Here is a 15,348-nt window from a genome sequence, read left to right as displayed (position 1 = left end):
GGCGCAGTGGTTAAGAATCCGCCTGCCAATGCAGGGGACACAGGTTCAAGCCCTGGTCCAGGAAGATCCCACATGCCATGGAGCAGCTAAGCCCATGCGCCACAACTACTAAGTCTGCCCTCTAGAGCCCACGAGCCACAACTACTGAGCCTGTGTGCCACAACTACTGAAGCCCATGCGCCTAGAGCCCACGCTCTGCAACAAGAGAAGCCACCGCAATGAGAAGCCTGCACACCGCAATGAAGAGTAGCCCCCGCTCGCCTCAACTAGAGAAAGCCCGTGCACAGCAACGAAGACCCAACAACAGCCAAAAATAAAGAAATAAAATTTTTAAAATTTTTAATTGAAAAAAAAAAGGCTTATAGGAAATAAAAGAGTGAGGGGCAGACCACTCACAACCTATTTTGTAACCTAGAAAGTTTGTAACCAAAGAAGTAACAGAAGCAATAATCAGTACCTGGGGAGATCATTTGGATGCCCAGGCAAACATCTTGGAGTGATCTGAGGCTGTCTCAGGGGATGTTAACAACCTACCACAACAAAAAAGTGGGAAGCTAGCTGGCTGAAACAACACAGAGGGAAGAGGAGCAGAGGAAGCAGCCTGCTACTAGAGAAACCAACAGTGAGGCTAGCGATGTGCCTCTTAGGGAGGGAGCGATGGGTGCAGATGCTCATTTCTGATTTACTTTGAATGTTGCTAAAAAGGTTCCTGCTGCCTTCATAGTTTATGGTTTTTTCCCCTCCAGCTAAAGGATATGATTCTACCCCACTATCCCAGCTCTCCTGAGCTAGGAAAGATTGCATAGGAATCCAAAACTTTCATGTTATACTGACACCTTTTTCCTATATTTCCAAACATATATGAGCCAACTGGTATTATAAAGACATGTGGTAGCATTTTGGCACACAGTCTGTTGTGCTAACCAATTATGTTGGTGGCAGGTTAGAATCATGGTACAAATTCCCAGACACTTGCTCAATTAAATCGAATCCCCAAAGCAGAAAAGCCCTGGCTTTAAGCTGCTGCTCTGCCCACTGGTGTAGTCTCCTTGGCCTGCGCACCACAGACTTAACTCCAGGTTTCTGCCAAGTCCAGCATCAGTCCTCAGGACCAGTCTGGGGTTACCCAAAGACACTACTTAGCTCAGTCATTCAGCATTTACTAACCACTTCAATATGCTCTCCCTGTTAATTCCTACCAAAGCCAGGCCTCTATGGTCTACCTGGCAGTAATACTGACGGTCAAACTACACTCTCCTCTTCCTCTGCCACCCTCACCTTGCCCTTAGAGAAACTCAACCAGTATGAAATTTGGAGCCATAAAAGACAGACATAAGAATGCAAAACTATGCCACAGGACCCAGAAGGTTCTAAAATTTGAGATTTTAGCTAACAGCCATTTATGAAACTGCTCTCCCAGCCCTGAGAGAAAAAAAAAAAAACTTTTAATGTTATATTCCAGGTTAGGATTACTTCATAATTTCAAATACAAACTTCCTACGAAAAGAGTGTCCTTGATCAAGCAACAGTCATGGCAATACAAAGTTTTATAAATTTCCCAACCTTACACTTTAAAGGACAAGTAAAATTAGCCAAGCAAAGGAAAGGAAAGTCATTCCAAGAGGACACCATGAATAAAGGCACAATGACAAAAGTCTAGAAACAAAGATCAGCTTGACATCATCATAGATATCAAACTCAGCTAGGAAGGGAGTTTATCTCCATCTAAACTGGTGGGAAAATGTGCACTCTTGTACATTGCTTGAGAGAGTATATAATAAAACTATTGTCCTGAGTGGCAATTTCTCAATACACATGTCAAAAGTCGTTAAAGTATATCTATCACTGGAACAGAAATTCCAGTTCTAGGAATTTATCCTGAAGAAATAATCAGACAAGTGAATAGGGACTATATGCATAGATACTCATCACAATGTTATTTATAATAGAAAAAAAATCTTTGGTTTCCAACAGCAGAGCAGGGGATTAGGTAAATAAATTATAGCACACATATATCCTATGAAGAAAAACAATACTAGAGCTCTATATTCACTGTGACCAGATAGATGTTCAAAAACTATTACTATAAATGAGAAAAAAAAATGGCATGCTATGAAGAATAGCATATGGAGTATGAAACCATTTAAGTACTGATAATACACACAAATAAAATCTCTTAAAATATACCCCTTGCTACAGATGTTCAAAACTACCATTAGTAAGAACAGCAGGTTACCAAGTAGCATATATATAGCATGGAGCCATTAAAATATACTATATATAAAATCTGTTAGAATATATTTGTTTACAGTAAGTCACCTCTAAGTGATAGAGTAATAGGTAATTTCATCATCTTTTTGCTAATATTAATTTTCTATTTATTCAACGATGACAATGAACTATAGCTTTAAGCTAATAAATGTTTTTAATACTAATTCTGATTGCCAATCCTAACTACAACAATCTGCTCAAGATAATGGATGACTGTGTTATCTATTACAAGTCCCATTTTTTTTATTTTGAGAAAGAACAAAACTTTTAACAAACAGGAATAACTTCCAGTGGTGGGATATTCAGGCATTAAGGAAGATGAAAACAATTCCGTTATCATGACAAGACCCCACCCACCCCAAATTCATGATAGGGAGTTATAGTTCTTTCCCATTTATCCATAAGAAAACAGTACAGAAGCCCTGGGAGAAAATGATGGTCCAGCGGACAAAAGAGGAAATAAATAACCTCAACTCAGACAGCATTTGTACAGCCCTCAGAAATACTTTCCAAACCTTAACTAGTTCCTGGGCACAGAAGTAGACAATATTGCTATGTGTGTTTCAGGCATAAAATACATATACAAGTCCAAAATGAGAGAAGAAGACCCCCCCCAAAAAAAATCAGATTCAAATTCCTACCCTGCAAAATTTACAGATGGTTTTTCAACCCAAATTAACCTTTCTTTCTTTCTTTGATGAATTTACTGGACAGATGAAAAAAAAATGTGAGCTCCATAAAAAGAAGTCAAGTAAATTCACAGCTGGTTAAAACAATACTCAGAGAATGTTAAGACAGAATACACAAAGCTAAAAGGAACATTTAACATACAAGGTTATAAAAATAAAATCCAAAGGAGATCTTGAGAGACTAGAATGAAATGAAAACAACATTTATGTAAGCCACTGTAATATGAGACTGTTTGCTTTAAACCAATTCTACAAATACAAAGCTGAGAGGTAGCTCTCAAACTTGTCTGAGAGCTGAAGGGGTGGGTGGGGTGGGGGATCTGGGCATTTCATTTGACCACTGGGGCTCCCGTGACAGTCTAGCATAGCTGCTAAAAGGCTAACAAAAAACCTTGGGCCTTAAGGAAGCCACAATATGCTTCATGACAAGATGTCCTTATGACTCTATACCAAATCAGATCATAGATTTTAAAAGGGAATAAACATATGAAAGAGCTATGAGCAGCAGAGAATACTAAATAACTAAAGCTAAAAATTTAAAGGGGTGTCTTATGGGAGTAAAAATTAAAATATTTCTACAGGGGAAAACAAGAAGAAATGTGTGAAAATTGTAATATTTAACACAGTATTGAGAAGAGATTCCTAATAATTAGAGCTATCAAACAAAGGAACAAGTTGCTTCATAAACTCGGTAAAGCTCCCAACCACTGGAAGTGTTTATGGAGAGGGTTACCAATTGTCAGGAATGTTGTAAAATCAATTCCTAAACTGGAAAAGAAATATATTAGAAATTTCTAAGGCCTTCTCACCAAAAGTTTCTGTGATTCCCCACCCCACCCTTTACCTTTAATGTAATTTATGATAACTAACTAATTAAAACCAAATCTTATACCTCAAAATAAAACAGTATTTTTCTTTTACCTATTCATTTATGAAAAGCTACTCTGGCTTTCAATTTCAATAATCCTGCTTTTGCTGTAAGTTTTGACCAAATTAGTTTTAACTTTTCATTGCATTCTATCTTGAATAAAGGCAAGAATATCGAGAGCACATCTACATAGTAACTTATTTTATTTTGTTAAGTATTTATTTTCAGTTATGTAAGAGTATGCAAAACAGAAGACTAGAGGTAAACAAACAAAATTAATAAACAATGGTTATCTCTGGATAGCACAGCTGAAGGTAAATGTTTTCTTTTTTTATTCTGTTTTTCTATTTTTTCAATTTTTCCACAATGAACATTCATATTTTTATAGTTACACGGGGGGAAAGTGTTTTAAATGATTTCATACAGAGATTAATGATCTGGTCATTGCACACAGAAAAATGGACATTGCTACGGTAATGGCCACAGTGACTATAATCTTTCCTTGAAAAGTTATCTTGATCTAAGAGGTCCTATTTTCTCTAAGAAACTCTCTATTACACCCATGTACATATAATTCTAGAGATAATTTTCTTCTGAACTGAATTATGTGATGGTTATAAATAAATCTAAACAAAAAATGAATAAACACAAATTTATATTTTAAAATACTTAATGAAGTTATAATGTGCTCCTATTTTCTTTTCTTTCTGGTTCCATACAACACAAAGACATATTAGCTACACAAAAAAAGAGTAAGAAATAGTAGTATGAAGAATGTCATGTGTATAAATAGCCCTGCTGAGTACATAATGTTCTCTTACTCTAGGGAGAGCAGGGACAAATACCTGACACAACTTGTGTGAATAAAATTAAGTAGAGAGTAATAGTATACACATTCAAGTAAAACTTTACAAATAGGAAAAACCTTGCTGCTGTTAGAGTTTCAAACCTGTTTCTTCATTTTTAAAACAAAGTGGTAGGACTAGATTACCCCTAGGATCTCTTCCAATTCTAACTTACAACATTTTTAAAATTGTTACAATTCCCTCTCTATAGTAGTTTTTGAGATGTCACTGCCCTCTTCTCATCCTGTCTTCCTTTTTATACAATTTTTTAAATTATAAGAATGAAATCACAAAAAGGGTTTGTTCAATAATCCCATGGGCCTGTAAGGTAAGGGTGTAGAAATTCCAATTCTTAAGACATATTCAGCTCTTCATTAAATTTCAAAAATAAATACTAAAAGCAAACAATCATTTGTGCCTGCAGTTGCAAAATAAAATGCAATATGGCTTTAAAAGCTTTAACGAAATTTTAAAATGGCATAAAATAGGTATTTGTTCAAAAACATCTGTATCTGGGTACTCTTCTTCTATCTTTCCATCTATCTTATCCTTTCATCTACTTTCTCCTTTATCTATTCCATCCTTTATTAAATTTAATTTGCTTGCATTTTCATCATTTATATATGTAAAAAGTGCTTTGAAAAGAAGTACAATACAAATTTAAAATATTAATGTCATTAGTTTCTTTTTAATATCATTAGTTTTTAAGTGAGTGGGTGGAAATTCTTGTATTTTCCCTCTAAATATATCACACTAAAACTCAATTAACTTAATTCTTATTTATGATATCTAGGCACAAAAGGAAGCTTTTTCCATGTAGGTCACTGGTCCTATTAAAATAATGTTTCTCATTTAAAAAATAAAAGCAGAACAGAAGACCTCAAGAAGAGATTAGCAGAAGAGTTACACTAATTTTATAATTTCAGTATAAATTAAATGCAAATTTATAATTTCAGTATAAATTAAATTCAATAATTTCAGTATTAATTAAATTCAAAACTGTATTTTGTTCCTTAAACTGCAATGAATGCTGTAAAATTTTATTATATCTCCTTTTGTTTTACAAAGGTAAAGATCAACTTTTTAAAAACTCTTACAACTTCAAATATAAGCTTTCACTCTCTTGAGGTACAATAATTACTACTATACTTAAGGAAAACTTTGTGATCTTAGTTAAAACCCTACAGTAGCCATTTCTAGCTACAGTGGTATTTCATTACCATGTTATAGTTTTTCCCAACAGACAAGTACCACTGAAATAGACGGAAAAATACATACTCAATTATTGGTATGTCACGAGTCATTTCTAGGATATCAACAGAATCCAGGGAAAAGAATGGCAAATGGCACATACTGGTTGTGGAAGTTTTGAAACGTGTTTACAAATTCTTTGACACTCCTCCCTTCGAGAGACAGGATTTACCTCCTTTGCCATTAAATCTGAGCCCATCTTAGCAACTCACAAGGAACAGGATGCAGTGGAAGTGATACTATGTAACTTCCAAGGCTAGCTCAGAAAAGGCTCCACAGCTTCTGCTCTTGAGCTACTTACTCATCCTGGGAGGAGCCATAACTATATGAGAAGTCCCAACAACTTGAGACCACCATAATGGAAAAGCCACACGCAGGCTGAGCTCCCTGTGCACAGTCGGCATCAGCTGCCAGCTCTGTCCATCAGCCATCTTAAATCTCCATCTCAGCTGAGCCTTCAGATGACTGCAGTTGCAGCCAACAACTAACAGGAATCGCATGAGATAAGCAAGTGAGAACTGCCTGGCTGCCATTCCCAAATTCCTGAGTCAAAGAATTGTGAGCAAAACAAAAAATGGTAATTTTAAGCCACAAAGTTTAGGACAAATTTGCTGTATAGAAATAATAATAAGAACAGTGGCTTATATACTTTACATAAAAAACTCAAGACCAGCAGGAAGGAGACCTAGCGACCATTTGCAACTCCACTACTAACTAGATGAAATTCACTTGCCTGGGTCAATCAGTTAATTCTTTGGAATTCAGCTTCCTCATCTATAAGAGAGTTAGGCAAGATGAACTTTAAGGTCTCCTTTAGCTCTAGCATTCATTAAATTTTTAAACCTGCAAATTGCCTCCTCCTGATTCTCATTTTTGTTTTGTTATATTATACAACTTTTCGATTTCTAACTCAAGATTTGACTTTGTAGTACATAAGTCAATAAAACATAAATGAATTTTTTGTATAAAAATTATGATCACAATCTTAAAATAGAAAATTTCCTATCACTAAAACCCTTTTATGATCGGCCCTGGGTAATGGTCTTATCTTTGTACTTTTCCATACTTCTCATTTTAAATATGTGTGTGTGACTTTTATAATCAGAAAAATAAATCTAATAAAATTTAAGATATGCCTACCCTGTAATCTAGCAATTCCATATCTCAGAGAACTATTTGCACATCTGCACAAAAAGAAATATAAGCATTGTATCTTTAATTAAAAATTGGAAATTATAAAAATGATTGGATAAACTGCAGTTTATTCATATTTCAGAATACTGGCAAAACAACTACAATGTATTTGTGTGATATTTGGGTAAATTTTTAAAGATAAACTTCATTACTCTTAAACCATGCTTTAATAAACTATTTCCTTTGGAAAGATGAGCAGAAATGTCTATCATATGACCTATGATAGCTCAAAACTTCAGTATTTGAATCCCTTCTACATATCAAGCACTAGGACAGAAAACATTTATCAGGAGCCTAATTTGTATCTGGTTCATAATAGGTAATCCATATGTTATCCCATTTAATCCTAACATTAGAATTATCACCATTTTTTCATGAGGAAACTGATGTTCAGAAGTTTAAAACCTGGCAGAAAGCACAGCAATATTATGAGGCAATATTCAAACTCAGATCTGCCTAACTCTGAAACTCAAATTTCTCTTAAACAAAAACCAAAATAGGGCTTCCCTGGTGGCGCAGTGGTTGGGAGTCCTCCTGTCCCACATGCCGCGGAGCGGCTGGGCCCGTGAGCCATGGCCGCTGAGCCTGCGCATCCGGAGCCTGTGCTCCGCAATGGAAGAGGCCACAGCAGTAAGAGGCCCGCGTATCGCAAAAAAAAAAAAAAAAAAAAAAAAGAAAAACCAAAATAGATATCCCTTCAATTCACTTTCAGCTAAACAACTCTACTTCAAATTCTTAAGCTTTCAGATGTCCAAATGACCCCATTTTCAATCCAACTGGAAAATATGATAATATATAAACTATAAAAAGTAATTTTAAATAGACTAAAAGTTTAATTATAAAGTATGATTTAAAGATCAGAAAGTCTTACTGTTTTTAAATATATAAGTTAAATATAATTCACATACTCTAAAAGTGTTCTCAGCTACTATTATAAAAAGTGTTTTATGAGAAAACATACTGAAATGAAGTATTTTTTAAATGAAGTATTTTGAAGTTGTCACCATCAAAAAGCATTTACTACAATATTTACACTGAGAAATAATCATAATTAAGAAGCAAATGATTATATAAATTATATTACACACAGAAGTTGCTGAAACAAAGAATCTAAGAGAAGTGAACAGAAGGAACAGAAGAGAGGACCTAAAAAGAACAGAGTAAAAGCAATGGTAATGACCAAAGAAAGGCCCTATTTCAAATCCTCTGATATCCCTCGAGAAATTATTTCTAGAAGAAATTCAAAAGCCATCCCCCAGCCCCTCCCCCCACTACACACAGGGATCTCCTTCTAGCACCCTACCATAAAATACGGTGTTGCTGCAATGCAGTTATGTACAATTAAAGTAGCCACTGGAGATTTAAAAGCTAATCTGGAGAGTTTAGGCCAAGAAATGACTGTAACATTTTTCCTATATAGAGGAAAAAGTATCTATATTGAAGATCAGCTTTCTGCATTCTCCAAAATCAAATTCAATTCATAAAAATAAAGAATTATTAGCAGACCACTGGATGCATAAAATAGGTATACTAAAATAGTATGAAGGTTTTTACCTACCATATAAACACAAACATAAAACTAGATTTTTATTGTTCAAGATCACATGAGGATGTTTAGATTATTTTAATAAAGTATTTTATAATAGCACTAAACCATTTCATCATGTAATAAATAGTCTTCTAAAGTTTCTACTGATGGGACTTCCCTGGTGGTCCAGCAGTTTAGACTCAATGCTTCCACTGCAAGGGGCACAGGTTTGATCCCTGGTCAGGGAACTAAGATCCAGCATGCCACACAGTGCGGCCAAAACTAAATAAATAAATAAAATAAAGTTACTACTGACAATAGACTCAATGTTTCCTTCCTGTTTCGCTGGCTTTAGCCAAGGAAGTGTTCCCCTGCACCCATTCATATTCAACTCCTAGTATTCCCAAATCTCGCCTTTGAGAGATTATTCTACCTCCCCACAAAATGCCCTTAAAAAGAAAGCAGAGGGCTTCCCTGGTGGCGCAGTGGTTGAGAGTCCGCCTGCCAATGCAGGGGACACGGGTTCGTGCCCCAGTCCGGGAAGATCTCACATGCCGCGGAGCGGCTGGGCCCGTGAGCCATGGCCGCTGAGCCTGCCCGTCCGAAGCCTGTGCTCCACAGCGGGAGGCCACGGCAGTGAGAGGCCCACGTACCGCAAAAAAAAAAAAGAAACAAAAAGAAAGCAGAATAACCAATTTAAAATCATATGTCTATCTATTATCTAATCACTTCCCTCTTCGACATGTGAAAAATTAGCATTCTTACCCCCATTACTCGCTTCCCCTAGCTTCAAAACAAAATTATTACTGTTTTAGTCAATAGTGTATATTTTTGAAAGTCTATTTTAAATATCAGCAAGTTTTCCCCATTTGTCATTATGGCAGCAGTGTTCTTAGAAGTAACTCTTTAAAGCTAAAAAAAAAAAAAAGCAAAAATTATAGCTAACCATTTATACAATTTTTTTAATGATTTTATTTTAATTTATTTATTTAACAAACATACATATAGTGTTACAATATGCCAGGCACTACTGCTCTGAGTGTTTCTATATATTAACTCATTCAATCATCATCATAACCCCAGGCATTAAGTACTATTATTACCTCCATTTTACAGGTGAGGAAATTGAGGCATGGTACCTATCCAAAGTCACACTACTAATTGGTACAGAAGCCAGATTCAAACCCAGACACTCCACTTCCAGAGTAAAACTCAGAAGCAGTATACTAAACTACCTAGGGACTTCCCTGGTGGCCCAGTGGTAAAGAATCCTCCTTCCAATGCAGGGCACGTGGGTTCGATCCCTGGTTGGGTAACTAAGATCTCACATGCCGTGGGGCAATTAAGCCTGCATGCCACAACTACTGAGCCCACACACCGCAACTACAGAGCCTGTGCTCTCTAGGGCCCACACGCCAAAACTAGAGACAAGCCCGGGCCACAATAAAAGATCCCACATGCCACAACAAAGATCCCTCGTGCCGGAACTAAGTCCCAATGCAACCAAATAAATATTTCAAATAAATAAATAAATAAACTGCCTATCCAATTTGTTGAAAACTCTTTAAAATTGTTAGTCCAGGGACTTCCCTGGTGGTCCAGTGGTTAAGACTTTGCCTTCCAATGCAGGGGGTGTGGGTTCGATCCCTGGTTGGGGAACTAAGATCCTACACGCCTTGCGGCCAAAAACCAAAACATAAAACAGAAGCAATATGGTAACAAATTCAATAAAGACTTTAAAAATAAATAAATAAGTAAAATTTTAAAAAAATAATAAATGAAATAAAATTATTAGACCAAAATGAGACTCCACAAAATGTTGCATTTTGTGGGAGCCTTCTTAGAGGGGAAATATACTACTACAAAGTTTAAATTGTAAGGCATTAGATCAATTATAAGACTTCCATAAAAGAAATCATGTTTTCAAAAGAAGAATATTTGGCTTAGTTCATATGATATTATCAAATCAAAATGGGTTTTCAAAGGAAAAACATGTAAATGTTTAACAATGATTTAGTTTTTTAAATTTCAATCATTAAATATATAAATCAATAAAAATATGAAATTTAGGTTTTATAGAAACCAAGATTATAAACAGATATAAGTCAAAAACCAATATTTGCTTACAAATTGTATACTAACAAAATACAGGAATGTTATAAGGAATTTATTAGAAATATTTATTATTAATAAACACTATAAAAGTTGAAATTTCAAATTGACATTCTATTTCCCAGTACATTGCTTTTTTTTGATAACCTTTGACATATAAGATATAACCTTATTATGAGATTAGAAAAGAAGCTACATTTCACATTCTTCTAGCAAATTATTCTAGACTTAGCTAAATTTTTTAACAACAATTTCATTGTGCATATGACAACTTGGATAAATTTGGGGATATTTTCATAGGAGAAATAGCTCTATGTCTTTCTATCTCCCATTTCTAAACTGTGAAAAGAGAAATGAATTTACAAACAAGAAGTAAAAATCTAGTTGTAGTTCTCGTCCTGTCACTAAGTAACTGTGTGACCTTGACTAAGTTATTCCACTCTGGGGTTCAGCATCCATGTCTATAAAATGAGGAATTCCAACTAGATAATACCCACAAATCTGTATGGTAGTTCTTAAACTTTTAAAATTCTACTTTTAAAAAGTTTCAAATGTTAAATCTCACCTCATCTGAAGAATCTAGTTGTCCCAATGTTCCTGTTGCACCTGCAAAACCTTTGGAAAGGAGAAAAAAGATTGCCCTTCATAATTGTTATATATTGCTTTACTTTAAAATTATTTTGAGACATAACAATATCAAAAAACTAAGTTTTGTTAAGACAACTCATTCTAACAGTTATTTTGGCAGAAATCAACATTTATCTTCAATAAATTTGAGCCTAATAGGCTTATACTTCAATAGGAAATCTCCAGTGAAAACCCAGATTTAATAATTACACATGGTGTTTCAGAAGGATTGCTTTCTTTTACTTTTAAACCATGGTTTACTAAAATATTGAACTACTAAACTTTGGGGCTACTCTTAAATAGCAACTGCTATATTTTTCATGAGTTAGAACCAGAACCTCTGATAAACTAACCGAATTTCGCTTAAGAAAAATGAAATATCTTCTTTGATGACTCTATCCTTTCTTGCTTCCAAATTTTTACTACTTTCACTACTTTCTTACAAAGAATGACACAGCACTTAAATTTCTTCAATAATGAATAATGTTTGAAGGGTTTTTTGTTTTAGTACAGAAAAGTTATCATTGTTCAAATTAAATATTTAAACAAACCTTGAACTGCCAGAGTGCTAGTGCCAGCAGATGGTTCTTGTATACCATATACAAGTTTATCCTCAGGATATGTAAGTCCAGAGCTCTTCAAAGCTATAAGGTATTTTTCATGACTTTTCCTTGCATAAGCATTTTCTCCAAGACCTAATATTTAAAATAAATTCAAAATCAGAAAAAATATTCCATTCAAAACATAAGTACAGCCATCTCAATAACTAATGTATACACATATAAAATAGATGAATATTCTAATGGAGGGGAAACCCTAGAATGAATAATATAAGATAGCTTCAGACAACATTTTTGTGCTCATGTTTGGCATTAACAATCTCAGAATGCACAGCATGTTTACAACAAATAATGAAATCCACTAACTAACTGGGTATCTAGAATATGCCAGAGATTACATACAAAATACAGGGGGTGCGAAGATTAATAAGACATGGTTCCTGCCTTCAAGGAACTTAAAATTACTGTAAAGAAAGGCAGATAATATGGTAAATGACAATTACGTAGCAGACTTCACCATCTCGTTTAACAACCTGTGCTCTCATAATACCATGCAGCCAGACTTAACCCAAAGCAGTTTTTGGAAAGGCTTACTAGAGAAGATAATGCCTGAGTGGAATTTTCAAACAGTAACTGAGATTACTAATTTCTGTTTTACCAAGCATAAAATGTTTTTATAATCACATTTAAGGATAAAAGTATAATTTCTACAGAAGTAGCAGTTAAAACAAATTTATTCCAAAATTTTGAGAAGTTTAGGTCCTAGAATTAAACAATCCTAGGTCTTTCACTTTAGCATTTGAGCATATTAATGCCAATTTTGTCTTTTGTTTTTTAATATATTATGGAGAATAGAATAACAACAAAATAAAAATACTGACATTTGAAAGTTCTTTTAAAGGAAAAATTATTCTCTGTCTGAAAGTCAAGTTACCATGTCATTTGCCACGTCTTAAGCAGATTATATATCTTTAATTAAGGTTTCAACCTCTCTGATTATAAAAATATATAGTAAATGAGTTTCTTTAGTATTTGCTGAGCTTTTCTCAATTACCTCTCTTTGCTAGCCTCAATAATTGCAATAGATTAGTTTTGCTTTTTAAATCTCTGCCCAATGTCTGTCTGGGATAGTTTAAAAAAAAACAAAAAACAGGGCGTCCCTGGTGGCACAGTGCTTGAGAGTCCGCCTGCCGATGCAGGGGACATGGGTTCGTGCCCTGGTCTGGGAAGATACGACATGCCACGGTGCGGCTAGGCCCGTGAGCCATGGCCGCTGAGCCTGCGCGTCCGGAGCCTGTGCTCCGCAACGGGAGAGGCCACAACAGTGAGAGGCCCGCGTACCGCAAAAAAAAAAAAAAAAAAACCTTCAGCACAGATTAAACAGATAGGAATACATCTATCCTTCAATTCAAGCCCAAAACTAAAAACAACCAGTTAGTCTATAAAGAATAAAGGACTTCTAGGGGTCCTATGTAAGAAATGACTAAATGTCTCCTGAATAATAAAAGCCATGTATTTATCTCAATAATAATAGATGAAATTTTTGTAATACTTTTAATTAACAAAATACACTTCATCAACCCCTCACAACAAGCCTGAGAAAAATGAACATATTACCACCATTTTTATAAGTGAGGAAACTGAGGCTTACAAAGATAACATAATAAGCAGTGAGTAAGCAAGCAGTGATTAGAAATGAACCTAGACTACAAATTTAAACTTCTGAATCAAACCTAATGTAATTTCCATCACTACAAGTTAGCTAAAGATTTTTGTTTTGTTTTTTAATTTCAAGAAATAAGAATTTAAAAGAATTGTAGAACTAAAAGAAGACAATTACCATAAATCATTCTCAAGGAATACATTCTTACAATGATTAAGAACAACTTGCTGTTCTTTTTCCCAACAGTTGATAGTTTCTGATTACAGAACCATTTTCTAGGCTGAAGAAATAACAGACCTTCAGGTATAATTCTGATCTCTCTCTAGCATCATCACCAAAACTCAAACACAAGTTACCATCATTTTATCCTAGGCTGCTGCACTTGAGCTTCTGTTCTTGCCCCTTCCCATCTATTCTTGGCAAAATAACAAGCCATCTTTTTAAAGCACATATCTGATCATGTCACTCTTCAGATTAAAATATACCCATGACTTCCCACTACATTCAGGATAAAATATAAAACCTTAAATAGCTAACAAGGGCCTACCTAATCTGGATCTAGCCTAATGTGGTAGCCTTATTTGGGCCACTATCCCCCTACATTCATTTCATTTCAACCACAATAGCCTTTTTTAGTCCCTTTTAAAAAAGTAAGCTCACTCTCACCCTAAATATTTCCACATGCTGGTCCCTCTGCATGGAATCTAGGAGGTGCCTAAGTGTTATGTTCCTTATAAATATTTATCATGTTTGGGGTTCATTAAGCATCTTGAATCTATAAATCAATGTTTTTCATCCAATTTCGGGAATTTCAGTCATGATTTTTTCAAATTTTTTTCTGCCCCATTCCCACTCTCCTGTCCTCCTGGGAGTCCAATTACATGTACCTTAGGTCATCTGATTCTATCTAACAGGTCCCTGAGGCTCTGTTGTGTTTTCTCTCTGTTCTCTAGATTGAATAATGTATTAATCTGTCTTCAAATTCACTAAGTCTTTCTTCTATCCTCTCCAAACTGCTGCTAAGTCCATCCAGTGAACTCGTCAATTGCATTCTACAGTAATTGTCAGTTCTAGAATTTTTTTGTTGTTTACATTTCTTCACTAAGATTCCTGATCTCTTCACTCATTAACACCATATTTTCCTTTACTTATTTGAACATATTTTCCTTTAATTTCTTCAACATATTTATAATAGTTGCTTTAATGTCTTTATCTGCTAAATCTAACATCTAGGCCATTTAAAGGTCAATTTCTATTACTGTCCTTTTTCTTGGACATTCTAACGACATGTTATCAAAGATTCTGGATTCTGTTAACTTCCTTTGAAGCGTATTAATTTTAATTCTACAAGACATTCAATAAACAGTCTGATCACCTAGAACTCATAAAGATTTGGTTTTATACTTTGTAAGGGGCAGATTTATAGAAAGCCTGAGATTCTTAAAAAAGCCCTGTAAATTGACAGGAATAATCTCCAAACTCTGTCAGGGTTCTAGGCTTCATTAAGGCTGATCTAGAGTAGAACTTACTCTCAGGTGTGGTCTTTTGCTGTGTCAACTTGATGCCTAGGGTATTGGTAAGGTCTCTCTAGTCTGGTTGTGCTGATACTCCAATGTCTCCCAACACTGCCTAACCTTTTTTAACCCCATAGCAGTAACCCCACAGCACTCTCTAATAAGCCTTAGGTAGTCTCATCCTGTACATGTGTATCTCAGTTCTCAGCCAAGCACTTTTAGGGGT

General features: G+C 35.0%; 1 protein-coding gene across 5 annotated transcripts in view; it reads right to left on the bottom strand.

Moving 5' to 3' along the window:
* Positions 1–15,348, bottom strand: part of UBR3 (ubiquitin protein ligase E3 component n-recognin 3) — a 232,759-nt gene that overhangs the window by 168,888 nt on the left and 48,523 nt on the right. For all 5 annotated transcript variants that reach the window (XM_082840764.1, XM_082840766.1, XM_082840767.1 and 2 more), the window contains exons 4-5: positions 11,937–12,080; positions 11,324–11,373 (exon numbers count right to left, since the gene is read on the bottom strand). In XM_082840764.1, coding sequence (XP_082696890.1) covers positions 11,324–11,373; positions 11,937–12,080 — 194 coding nt within the window. The remainder of the gene's footprint in view (positions 1–11,323; positions 11,374–11,936; positions 12,081–15,348) is intronic.

Source organism: Leucopleurus acutus, assembly GCF_964270905.1.
Source record: "Leucopleurus acutus genome assembly, chromosome: 6".
NCBI lineage: Eukaryota > Metazoa > Chordata > Mammalia > Artiodactyla > Delphinidae > Leucopleurus > Leucopleurus acutus.
Note: the sequence above shows the minus strand (reverse complement) of the source record. Positions and strands in the feature narration are given on the sequence as shown.